Below are 13,503 nucleotides of genomic sequence, written 5' to 3' on the forward strand. Positions count from 1 at the left end.
CCAGTTCTTGAGATGAACATGACACTGTGTCTCAGTTCAGAAGAAATGCGTGGTCAGCACCAAACTCTAATAAAGGCTTTCAATACCCTGGGTCTTCCAGGCTGCATTTCGGAAAAGAAAGCAAGACTTTTGTGCAGAAGGTATCTCTGGGCAGCAGACAGGTCTGCAATAACTAGGAGACCTGGAACTGCTTCCCATCTGAGTCTAGAAGCAGATAAGATGAAGATCTATGAATTGCCTCTCAGTTCCAGCCCAACCACAGCAAGTCTTGGCTAATCTCCAAAGAAAGGCTTATTGACAGCTCTTGCAATGTTCTTCTCTCTTGGCATACATGGTGGTGGTGCTGTTGTTGCAGTGAAGATCGTGAGATCCTGTTCCTGGAATCAAGTGAGACCAAGGTGAAACAGGTTTCATTTAAGGAGAAACACAGTTTTAGCTGTCACTGTTGTAGGAAAACTGAGGCTCTGACCCCAGCCCACACTAAATATTTGGAAATGAGAAACCAGGTGATGAATAAACCCCTCATTTGAAGGAGGGGGTAAGGAAGCACTGGAGGAACTGAGTCATCAGTTTTGAGCAATCCTGAACTCACTGCTAAAATCTCTCAACTCCGCTTTTATAAGACCTGTTGCCAACAACAGCTGTGGGAGTTCAGAGCTGGAGCAGGAGAGCTACACCACAGGCAAGTTAAAACTGTTTCAGGGCTAAAACGTGGGAGCCCACGTGGTGAAGCCTCTGCCCCTGCCTGACTTGAGCTCATTTCAGGCTTCCTTCTTGGGATGAAAGGGTTTGGGAATGTTCCTTGGCAATTCTGCCTGGCAGCCTTTTGCTGCAACACTTTCTAACTCCCACCATCCCTGGCACCTGTGGTCCCCAGGTCTCTTCAATCAAACCACCCTCACCAAGGCAAAGTCATCTGCCTTCCCCAGTGTGGATGGGGGCAGAGATGAAAGGGCAGCTTTCTCGCATGTCTTCAGTACTTGTCTGCAAGCAGCCTAAGGCACCTCTAAAATAAACTCCATCCTCTCAATCACAACTAAGAGTTGTGACCCCATTTCTCAGATGATACTGTCCTGCTTCCTCTCTTTTCCAGCTTCTAATACAAGGTGTGAGAGGGCATATAGCCTATCCTCCTACAGATTTCAGTCATATATGGACATCACTGGGACAGTGACAGTACCAAAGTCCCCACCACATTGCTCAGGGCCAGAAGGCACCCAGGTGGTCAAGCACCCCTTCTCTTTCTTCCACGCTTCTTGACCTCCTGCTCTTCCTACAGTCTTGGCTCCATCAGCAGGACACGTCCAGTGATGATGGTCCAAGGGGCGATGCAGAGTGCTGTGCTCAGGGGAAGACAGGACAGGCAGTGGGGCGGATGGGGAATGGCAGCACAGGCTGCAGAAGGCAAAAGGTGACGGGCTTGTGCAAGGACTGATGCACAAGTTCAGAAATGCCTCTGAGCAAGCCCTATACAAAGTGACTATACAGCATGTAAATGTTTTCCCCATCCTTCCTTTTCTCTTTCTTCACTCCTGGGCCTCCTGCATGCTGCATGCCCTGTTATGTGGGGTTTGAGACAGGGAGACAAGAGACCACTGTGGTGACTACACATAAAGAATAGGAAGACATGGAAAAATACATAAACCCCATGCCCTCTGTTCTTGCAGTTTTATCACCCATCTCTTGGTGTTTGGCATTTTCTTCTAAGCTCCAATGCCTGGCTTCACATCAATTCATGGATCCCTGCTTTTATCTAAAATAATTATGTTGACATGACATTCCAGCTTTTATTGATGTGGAGAATAAATGCAAGTCATAATCCAGATGTTAAAATGAAAAGAAAATACTTTGACATTCATTATTTTGGAAAGCTCTTGATTCCTGAGTGAGCTGGGATTTTCAGACAACCTGACTCATCATTTCTGACTGCTTTGGTTTGGCAGCCCAGTATATATTTAGTAATACAAACCCTGACTTGCAGCTTCCAATAAGGATCCTAGTGGCATGATAAGACAGATTTTCATCTCATTCACGTCATTTCCAAATATCAGGAAATTTACTTAGCAACGAGAATTGTAAAAGCTGTGAAATGGTCTCCCTGGGGAGGAGCAGAAACCTCCTGCCTAGACACTTGAACAGATGAGCAAACCAACAGAGAACAGGCAGCAGTGAACAGCTCTTTCCTTTCTGGCCAAGGGACAGAGCAGAGGATCTCACTTCTCCTGGCTCTGGGCATTGCTGATCAAGTCTTCATGCCGCAGCCACCGGAGCCTCTCTCATATCCAACTAGAGAAACGGCAACTTCTGCAGGAGGAGCATGAAGCTTCAAGGAAAAATATCATTTAGGACTTCACAAGGAGTAAGGAACCTGTGCCAGTGTTTGAGAATGCATTTAAACATCTTCATCCAGCAGTTAGAATTGAATTTTTTTACATTAAAATCCCTTAGGCACGTTGAGTCTGTGAGATCTTTCTTCCATTGCCTATCAAGCAGCGGTATTAAAAGCAATGTCTTTGGCAGCACAGCCAGCCCGGGTAGATGCGAGATGATTTTCATCTATTCATTCTAGACCATCTGCTTCTCACCCCCACCTTTCAAAGGCCACGAATGAGATGTAGGCCACTGAATTTTATAGCTAAATTTCAGGAACCTCTTTGAAAATGAAACTATTGCACAGAACACAAATTTAGAGACATCAAAGAGACCTTCGCTTTTCATGCAAGCACTAAAAGCAGTGCAAAGGGAACTAATTATAATTTGCTCTATTGTCAGTTTTCACACTGGAGCAAATACAAGCTTTTTATGCTTTAAACCATGGCTGCCAGCTTAATATACTCCTAAAGTCAGGACCAAATTAATAGGCTAAACTCCATGTTGCATCACTCAGACAAGCAACGATGCCAGAAGAGCTGGCAGGCTCGCTCATGGAAAAACTCTTTCTTTTTTTTGTATCCCTGCTTTGTTTTTTTTAAATATCAGTTTTTCTTTGTATATTCCACTGCGGCATAAACACTAACTCAGCTTTTGGAAAGCAAACCTATTGCATAGATACTTTTTATTAAGCCGATCTTCATCCATGCTGCTGACAGAGTCTGGAGGGAACACAATCAAAATGGCAGCTCCTTGTAAAAAGTATGGGAGAGTTCAAGGACCTCAGCCAAATGTGGCTGACTCAGGATCTGCTGACTCAAGTAGCCGAAATCATTACATGTGAGTTCCAGGCAAGCAACGGAGGAGAAGAGCTGCCCTAAATTATGAAGCAAGATCCAGGTGAAATTGTGAAAATCAAGGAAATTATAGCAGAACATTAGGCTTCAGGTCCAAGCACAGATCTGCACATGTGCTTTGAGCCAAGGGTGATGGCAGGGTGGAGGGACCCTGATGCCATTTGAAATCAATGAAAAGTGAAACTGGAAAGAATCTCCCTTTGATATTTGATCCCTGCCCCATCAAGCCAACAAGCCCCTGGGCCAAAGCAGGTACTGGCTGGCCAGGGCAGGAGCTTTTCCTGCTCCCCAGGGTGGCCTTAGACATCATTTTATAGCTTCCAGAAATCTACAAGCTTTCTGATTTATAGTTCACAAAGATCCTAACACAGCACTACAGAGGTGTCTCAGTTTCCATCCCCCAAGCTTTCAGGAAACAGATTGTTTGCTGTTGCTACACAAATAAAGGTCTCCAAAGGTGACTATTGGACATTCTTCATACTGTCAGGGGTGTAAGCAGAGCTGCTTGGCTCCTGTGACCATGGAAGCGGGATCACATTCTGATGCTGAAGATAACACTGTGGCACTAGCTTCTCCAGCAGGAATGATTCCATAAGGTCTCCAGAGCCCCAGGGAATGACAACCAATAAAACACTGGGATGATACCAACGTGCTGGCAAAAAAGCGTATCACTTACTGCTCTCTTGCACCGATATCTAGGGAAGGCCATTCATAATCCTCAACAGTGCGGCATTCAAAACGCTGTCAACACAAAATTCATAGATAGTTTTGGTGCTCTCACCCTCAGTGGCCAGCTTAGCTGTACTCACCCCTTGCCGAGCAAGCACTGCTGCAGTCGTAACACTGGGAAAGTTGAGTGAGGAGATGCCTAGGTTCATGTCTGCACCAGACAGGTGAACACTACACTTAATTCACACCACATCATGGTTTAGAGGCCACAGTGCCCCCCTTATGCAAATGCATTCATCCCTGCACTGTTTCTTTCTATATGGGAAAGCCTGCATGACTGGTTCTTGGATAACTTTTCTGGATATCCGCTCTCTCTTCTCCCACTTACACCATACAACCTTTTCTCCTTTGTCCTTCCTCTTCTCTTGTTCCAGTTTGAAGGATCTATAGATCAGCAAAGGGCCAAGAGACGGGCTGGCTGCAGTGTGGCCAGAAGATGCCCATGGAAGGGAGGGAAGGCCAGAGAATGAAGCTGTGCTTACATGTAAGAGGCGATACAGGGAAGAAAAAGGGAGAACTGGTATAACAGAAGCACAAAGGCAAGAAGAGTCTGAGGGTAACTGAACCTTTGCCCCATCTGTCAAACAGTTCAGCAGGTTGTTTCAGGGTAGAAGAGACTCAGTCAAGTAGAGAGGGCTTGGGTGAGAAGGGGTAACACTTCTATGTAGATCTCAGCCTTGATTTCTTATTTCTAACTTGGTCTTACAGCAGGTGAGCACGTACATACTGATGGGTTTGTGCTGTAATGAGGGTTGTAGCAGTATAATTTCCTTGACAAAAGCTTCTGCTCCCATGTCACCTCCACAGTTGCAGTGGTGCAAGGCCTGTACAGAATGTGTCCCTCTCTGCTGCACCTCACCCTTCTTGCAAGTTAAAGCATGTTACTAGCCCTATACAACCATGATCAGTTTTGCAAGAGGTTAGAAATCCTCCTCCTTCTCCAGTAATTTGTATCTGCCCAAGAAACGGGCTATGGTCCTGATGCACAGCTTCAAGCTCAGCAAGGAGTGCAAAGGTGTGCCAAGGAGCTATAGAAAAATCACCCCACTTCCAGAAGAGCAGGGAAAGCACAGAACCATCTCCAGAGTGTCTGGTTTCTACAAACCATGTAGAAAAAGTGTCTCAGTCTGCCTGTGGCAGACGCTTGAGGCTGCAACCGATAAGAAGTGCCCTGTGTGTAATAGGCCCTTAAATCCAAACCAAACCAAGTCACCCTGTTTCTTGGATAATGTTTATCATTCTCATGGGAGAAAGTTGTCCTTTTGTGTTACCTGTTGGTTGACAACTCTGCTTTCAAGCAGTTTGCCATCTCTGTGGCTCTTGTTACAATAATGCTACAAATAATTTAAGAGCTACCACTTTGGATTAAAATTTTAATGAGGCACTAAACCCACAAAAGGGGCTCTGTATAGCATAATTAAATAGAATCGGCCTAAGTAAACAGTAAGGTTTTACAAGTTACGTTATAGTTGAAAACAGCTGGGAGGCAAAGAAAGGAGCATTGAAGATGCATGATGTAAAAAGGCACTTCACAGAATGCAAACACTAAAACTTTTCATATCGCACAAACAGTAGAACACTACGAGCACATGACTTCCCTTTGATTTGGAAGAATCTGTGTGGGGCACAGGGCATTTGTTTTTTTTTCCTTCTGCTAGTCAGCACAATGAAATATTTCACATGGAAAACCCAAACAGTGGCAAAGAGAGCCATTTGTCCTTCAGAAAGAAATAAATACTGCAGAAACAGGTAATGTCAGTAGGAACACCTGGTTCAGTCAGGCCATGGGATGCTGGATCAAGGCTCCAGAATGCTGGACAGTGCTGGGACTCCTCAAAATAGTCTTGCAAACAATCAGAATTGTAACAAGTCTGTTTGGCTCAGAGCTGCAAGACACTTGTTTCATACTCATGCCGACTCCTTCAATCCACTGCAAATGGTGACATTCAGGCTGAGCCAACTAGCTCAGCATTCAGTTCTCTGTCCGCATCAGCTATTTACAATACCATGTTTGTTCTACTCCTGTCAATATTTGATCCAAGAGCTGCATAAATCCCACAAACACAGGAAGGTTTCAATTTCACATTAAGGTAATGTTGACAGTGGTGCTGCTGTACCGTGTAAAGTCAGTGCACTGTTACTCCTTGAAAACGAAATTTCTCGTAAACTTAGTTTTTATTTCATTCCCCCCCAGTCCTCTCAGCAGCCCTTTCCCAGAGCTGTAGCTATTGCTGCAGTTCTGGGCTTGTGAATGAAAAGTTTCTAAATTCATCTTGGTTTATCATTGGAAGAACTCCTTCTTCAATAGGAGTGAGAATGGGCTCCTCTTTTATAAAATCTGGATCAAAGTTGCTCACGTCATCTTTGGATTTCTGTCAAACAGAACACACAAAGGAAAGAGATGTCAAAAGTATGCGTCACCTGCTTGATCCTCGCTCTGCATCTTTAGTCTAGTCTTGAGTGCAATGAGCCGTCCCCTCCATAACCGAGACTGAGCTTACCGAAAGCTTTTTCTGGGGTTGGGCTGGGAGCAGCTGAGTGCCCCACAGAACCTCGTACAGTGCAAACCTTCTAGAGACTCTGCAGGCTTCTGACAGGGAAGCCCTCTCTGATTTAATTGTTACCGCCTCTGATGGGTTGCCTGCCCAGACACAGCAGGACAGGGCCCATAAATCTGTTCCCTTCCTCAAGTGGCAGCACAGACCCAGCCATTTGAAGTAGTTATCAGCCGCGTTTCCAATTAGCTGACTCCACACAGTCCTTCCTTACCTGCAGAGTGTCTATAGCTGGGTTTTAGGGGGAGCCTGGGTGTACAGTCCCATGTGTGAGAGCCATTAAACCTGCACAATAATGAATTACTTGGCCTTGAGAAGGCAAATGGCTTGCCTCTGGGTGCTGGATTCCTTGCTGTATGCCACAAAGTGAGACTGCTTACAGTGCACGCACACAGACTGGGTTTGTGGCACATTTTGACAGGGCACGTGTTTTTTCTGCACGCAGTACAAGGTATTTTATGGATATCAAAGTTTAATGCTCCCAGATGCTGTCCAGCTCAAAGCAGAATGAGGAGGCTCCTTTAGCCTTTGATTCAGGTCACAAACCAACCCAAGAGCCTGACTTTGAGCTGCTATAGCTCAACCAAGTCCATGATCCTGCACCCTGTGATCTTCAAGGAGCAGGACTGGGTCGACCATTGCCACCAAGAGCTTGAAGAGTGACCACAGCATGAGACAAAGCCACCTTGGGCAACAATTTCAAAGGCATGTGCTGTGGTTTCACAGAGACAACCTCGGAAAGGCACTCCACAGAGAGCAACACCTTCTATCACACAGCATCCTTAGGGCTGTGCGGCACCACTGGGAAAAGGGGCAGACCGGTGTCCTCTGCAGCCTGTCTGCCATTTGAACCATTCCACTGACAGTGGTCTTAGCAGGGAACACTGTGCTGGGTGTCGTACAGACAGAGACAGACAATGGAGAGACAGCCCAATTGTGAAGGGTAGGTGGAGTGGGCAGGATGAGGATTACTTACCCTGCCTTATGTCTGGGGCAAGGCAAAGAGTAGTTAGGTGCCTAACCTGCTGCAGTTGCTCTTACAAACCTGCATCTTTTGGTTGAGTTGCCTTTGAAAATCCTGCATGGAGGGGAAATGTGACCTGTACAACGTCAGGTGGCCAACGAGCAGCCAAGCCAAGACCTCACCTCTTGGCTCACCTCCTGGGCCAGGGCTTTTGTGTCAAAGTTGTCCTCCCTTCACCTCCTTTCCTTTCTGAGGAGAACAAACCTACTTACAGAACCCAGAAGAGAAGAAAACAAACAGGGTTCCTTCCCCCCACACTTCCTTCCCACGTACAATTCGGGGCCTGAACGGTGGCTCCATCTGGCGCTGGTTCAGCAGGTCCCAATCCAGGTCTTTGAAGTAGGGGTGCCGCAGAATCGCGCTCTCACCGCCCAGCCCCGGGCTGCCCAGCCGCATGGTGGGGTTCTTCGTCATGAACTGCAAAACAGAAAAGGCTGTTTGTTCCCTCCCATCCAGCAGGGCCATGGGAGAGGGACCTATTAGCAGCCACACAATAGCTTGTCCTCAGCTTTCCTGTTGAACCCAGTTGCTGGCCAGACTTCTCCGTTTCATAGTACCGGAGCTGCATGCAAGGAACTTCACTCATTCTCTAAAGGAAGATGTCAGGGTGTATTTCTCCTTGGTCCTTTTTCTTTTGGTCAAATCCTTGGTTACCACAACAAGAAAGGAAAGTTGAATTACATCCTTTGCACCATTATAAAAGTTGCACAGTGGTTTTGATGGTTATTTATTTCTGTATTAAATTCTCAGGAATACAAGCTTGCTCTCAAATGCTGCTCCCCAGGCTTTGGACTGGAGTCAGTCCTGAGCTGCATCTTTTTCCTAAACCTCAGCCTGCTGAAGCACAGCCAGAAGCCTACACTGTCCTTCCTGTCATCTCAGGAGACAGAAGAAAAAGAGCAAGGCACTGGCTTTTAGAGCCCTCCAATCCTGAGCAGATGGGAGCAGACAGGTGATCATCTCCTCTCTCAATAGTGAAACTCTAAAAGAGGATTCTTTTTAGTAACACTTTTATTCTGTGGCCAGTGAAAAGAAATCTCAAACCTCAGCCAAAGTGACCTGATTTGCCAAGGAGAGATGAGAAAAGCCATACATCACACACATGGTGTGAGTGAGCCCTGGCAGGTGCCCTTTAATCCTGACAAGAATGATGAAGTGTGAGTGCTGCAGATATTTCTTAAGGGGAAGGGAAATATTGGGGGAGGAGGGGAATCCTTTCCCTAGGCAGGAAAAAAGCAAGTTGGCTTGTTAATTTAGGATTGTAGTTCTTACAAATTCAGTAAAAACCCAGCATTGCCCCTCCCCACAAGTATTTCTAATTCATTAGAGAAATCAGGTTATGTTTAAACTGGGAAAATAGCCACTTTTATTTGCCTATTGAAATAGCAGCATAAAGCAAGCTCCACTCTGGTGGAGGTGTCCAGACGATTTCCTCGAAGATGAAAGAGCATTATGTTTAGCAAATAGCTGAACCAGCCAAACCAGACAATCGGTCACTGTTTCAGGAATGACCAAGTCTGCTGCATCTCGGCAATGGGGAAATTAAAAGAAAGGGAGGTGCAGACCAACTTCATTCTGACTGTAGGAGCTTTTCAGAAGGTACAAATTCCCCTAGGATGAGCAGATAAAAGCTCTAGTCATTCCCTACCTAGGGAGAAGATGGGGAGAAGAAAGACAACTGCCAGATTTATTTTAGGAGCCTGCTTAATACCCCATCCTGATGGGGCTTCAGAGCCAAAGTACATGAGGCATCTGCAGCTGAGACCTTGCAGGACCCCCGACTCTGCTGACATCAGCAGAACCCCCCAGGTCCAGCTTGATCTCCTGAGCTCTTCAAGGACATTTGTTGCCATGGGATTCCTTATGGCAGAACCATTTCCCACCATTCCACTCCAAACATCAGTATAAAAGGCTGCTGAGTGCATCCAGATTTGTAAGAGCAGTCACCAGGAGAGGAGCAGACCCTCTGCACAACTCTCTGCAGCTGGGGTCTTCCCATGGTTCTCTGGACTCTTTGGCCCTCAGTCATGCAGTATTCCCAGCACCAGGCCCAAGTAAAAGCAGGACTTGTCTCCCAAGCCTTTCAACCCATTCTTCTCCCTTTCTACCAGCACAACCCCAACACAATTTGTTTCCCAAGAGACTCTGCCCCAAAACTTCTGTGGGATACTGATCCCCAGACAAGAGTTTGCTTTCCAAGCAAGAAATGGGTCAAGCCAAAATATCTTGGAGACCTGGTTCAGACAAGCCTTTTCAAGTCTTGAACTAAGCTTCTTTGGTTTGCAAAACAGGCCAGAAATCTCCTGGCAGCCCCATCTTTCTCTAGAGATTCCCTGCCCAGCTTCTTTGTCTGTACATATGGGTATCTGCACCTCACTAACTCTTATTTGCATTGCTGGAACACCTAGAAAGCTCAAACAAGATCAGAGCTTGCTGGTACTGGGAGTGGTGTAGAGAAAAACAGCCCAAAGAGACAAGACAAAAAGAAGAGGAGAAGAGTTGGGGGTAAGTTCCTTGTCTCCTGGCTCCTCACCGTCTACCACCTCCATTACACCAGGAAGCTTCTACTAAATCTGCAGAAAAATAACCACAACAAAGTCATGAAAGCAAATAATCTCTGAAAAGGGCTGGTAACGTGCTTTGCTTGGATTCCCATTCATGCACAACCGTATAAAAACAAAGCCTAAACTGGACTGTCCCTTCCCAGACCAGTTCAGAGGCCTGGGATATAAAAATGTATTTACATTCCTATTTGCTTGCTTTATTCTACATGATGCCAAAATTGTACCAAGCAAAGGCATCCATGAAACATGCTGAGAGCCAACGTAAATGCATTCCTGTCTGCTTAAAACACCCTTTTTGTTAGGACAATGAGGATCAGGCAAGTGCCATCCCTTGAGGTGGGCTGTTTTGAACACTGAAAAAACAAAACATAACGTTCAAAACAAAATGACTGTTCAAATTCAAATGGCCAACTCCCATTTGAGCACTGCACTTGCAGTTTAAGAAACCCAGGAACCATCTACCCCACACTGGGTGCCCAAAGGAGGCAGGAGGAGAGTGAAGGCTTCAAATTCACCCACTGCTGGAACACATGCTCCTGTGTTCCAGCAGTGGCTGAGAGTTACACTGAGCTGCCACAAAACCCCTCTGAATTAATCCTTGCCTCCAATAGGAACGGGGTGACCTATGGGCACGATTGAGCAGTACCTTCTGCAGCTGTCAGGCTGCTGCCTCTCTTGCTATGCAAAACAAGAGCTTTGAAGTACGAGGGTATCAAAGGATGCAGTGTCCCACCAGCAGCATAAACAACTCCAGACATGTTTCTCTACGCTTGTTTTCCAGATACTGTGGAAGAGCCTAACGCAGGCTTAGGATCTTGAAAGTGAATATAAATCATGCACTGTACGTGAAGAAGCCTCCCTTTCGAGGAAATCAAACTCAAGCTAGTCTGCTTCAGCAAGAGAATCACAGAATGCTTTGGGTTGGAAGGGACCTTAAAGCTCATCTAGTTCCCACCCCTGTCATGGGCCAGGACACCTTCCACTAGATCAGGCTGCTCAAAGCCCCTTCCAGCCTGGCCTCGACCACTGCCAGGGATGGGGCAGCCACAACCTCTCTGGGCAACCTTTGCCAGTGTCTCACCAATGTCTTCATAGTGAAGATTAATTTCCTAATATCTAATCTAAATCTACCCTCTTTCGGTTTAAAACCATTCCCCTTGTCCTGTCACTATAAGCCCTTGTCAGAAGCCACACTCCAGATTTCTTGTCAGCCCCTTTAGGTAATGGAAGGCTCCTCTTACGTCTCCCTGGAGCCTTCTGCAGGTTGAACAACCCCAGCTCTCTCAGCCTGTCTCCATAGGAGAGGTGCTCCAGCCCTCTGATCATCTTTGTGGCCCTTCTCTGGACTCACTCCAACAGGTCAACACCCACAGGGTGTGATACCATTTCAAGGACAGTTGGTCTCTTATCGTTAACCTACATCCCTGATAAATATATTGTACAATGCACTGAGTCCTCTTGCTTCCATCTGCACATGGGACTAAAAATGTTGCCTTTGAGCAGCATAATGCAGTACATGAAATACGGTCCTGTATTCTGGCACCATTGCTGCTCCTACCTTACATAAAAACTCCCGGTGAATTTTGGAGGGGGCAGGTCCATCACAGCCTGGTGAAGATGGGGTGTTTTCTCCAGGGAGCCACTGTAGTCTTTATTTGGCAATGGGACTGAAAAGCAGGTGCACAAATGGTGACTCCAACTGAGACAGTACTGATGTTTTACACTGGAACAGAGTTACCTGCCTTACTGCAAGAGATACATGAAATTAAAAGATAAAATTTTGGAAGCCAATTTCACTAAAATGAGTAACTAGTCCTTTCAAACACTATTTGGATTCACTAAAAACTACTGCACTGACAAAGAAATGGATTTTAGTTTTGTTTTGGTTTTAGTGGTTTTAGTTTGTGTTGTTCAGTATTTCACAAAAAACCCAAAAGACAGTAATGACCTCTCAAGGGCTCAAAACCCCATGAATCCTCTCTCTCTCTCTCTCCCTCTACCTTATGCAGTACTGACACTTCTCTGCTGCAATAGGGTAGCATCTGACAGCCTGTTTCATGACACCTCTGCTATCTGATGGCATTTCTAGCAAAGCAGACAAAAAAACTGGGATTTCTGAGGAACTTAATTACAAGCTCAGCCTTCATCTCTGAAATAAGTAGTTCATACCCACATCTCTGTCCATATAAGAGGCACTTCTGCAGCAGGAGGGGTAAAGCTGAGTGCCCAGAGTATACAGATGCTGCCCTCTGCACACATGCAGGCTGTGCAAGATAAAAGTTTTTGGAAGGGTAGCTAACCTTTCACCTGATCCCTTTGGCTGCATTCAGAAACAGCTGGGAAATGTCTTAGAAAGTGTTGCCCGCTCCTGGCATCCACATGAAGGCCAGGGTCTGACTCTTGCTTCACAGGTTGGGGAGCCCTAAATGTCCTTCCAAGTACAAACCTCCAATGTTTTTGCAGGTGATGAGAAAAGATGCTCAGCTGAAAGTTTTTCATCTGGCAAAATGTCACCTCCTAATGTTTATTGAGTATCTCTAACTTTGCATGATAATCCAGAATCCAGCATGAAGCTCAGCCTCTGGCATACAGAGCTCAGTGAAGAAACAGAGAAAAATAATTCAACAGTAAAAACAAGGCAAAACAGAGATGTTCCTGAACAAAAAGAAATATGTAATCACTCAGATCCAAGAAGCCTCCCAGGAAAATCAATAGCAAGACCATCAATCTTATACCTGAACCAGGCCATCAAGCCCTCACTTTATTATCACATCCAACCACAGGGAATTATCCCATTCCAGCGTAGACCCCCTTCTGAGCATCCTCAGAATGGGTTCCTTTAGGCTACACCAATTTGCCAAGCAGCAGACTTGAGCAAGGCTCTCACTGACCTCAGCTAACCCTCTCAGCAGCATTGCAGCCAAAACCAGCAGTTGGAATGAGCCAAAAACATGACTTCATGAGATCATTTGAAAACATTTACTGAAAGAAAATGCAGCAAGCCATGACAAGAAATTAAAAGCTGAAGATTAGTCCACAGAGGGTCCAAGAAGTTACAAGGGAAAAATACAACATAGCAGTGCCAACCATTAGGAAAAATCTGCATCAGCCCTGGGAGTTCAGCCCACAGGCGGGTGAGGGAGACAAGGGTACCCATGCTGGTCCTCCCCTTCACCCACTATGTGGCACAGACCATGCTGGGAAGGGGTCCAGGTCTCCCTATCTGCTGGGCAATGCTGTTAAGAGGCTTCTTCAGTGATGCTCACATGCAGCATTGCAACTTCTGTCTCAAGAGGCTGAGTTTGCAAATCAGTTTAACGGCCTGGGAGTTGGAAGGGATGTTTGCACAAAACAGATGGTTTTTTCTTTGAATTTACAAGTTCCCTTTCTCAATACTGGAATCC

At 46.0% G+C, this 13,503-nt stretch overlaps 1 protein-coding gene across 2 annotated transcripts in view; it reads right to left on the reverse strand.

Moving 5' to 3' along the window:
- Positions 1–5,309: 5,309 nt before the first annotated feature.
- Positions 5,310–13,503, reverse strand: part of PRKCH (protein kinase C eta) — a 118,492-nt gene continuing 110,298 nt past the window's right edge. For both annotated transcript variants that reach the window (XM_061464217.1, XM_061464218.1), the window contains 2 exons: positions 7,809–7,952; positions 5,310–6,328 (listed from right to left, as the gene is read on the reverse strand). In XM_061464217.1, coding sequence (XP_061320201.1) covers positions 6,182–6,328; positions 7,809–7,952 — 291 coding nt within the window. In that variant the 3' untranslated portion in view covers positions 5,310–6,181. The remainder of the gene's footprint in view (positions 6,329–7,808; positions 7,953–13,503) is intronic.

Source organism: Pezoporus flaviventris, unplaced genomic scaffold (assembly GCF_033815535.1).
Source record: "Pezoporus flaviventris isolate CSIRO_AGI_PZ_B2104156 unplaced genomic scaffold, CSIRO_AGI_Pfla_v1 ptg000036l, whole genome shotgun sequence".
Classification (NCBI taxonomy): domain Eukaryota; kingdom Metazoa; phylum Chordata; class Aves; order Psittaciformes; family Psittacidae; genus Pezoporus; species Pezoporus flaviventris.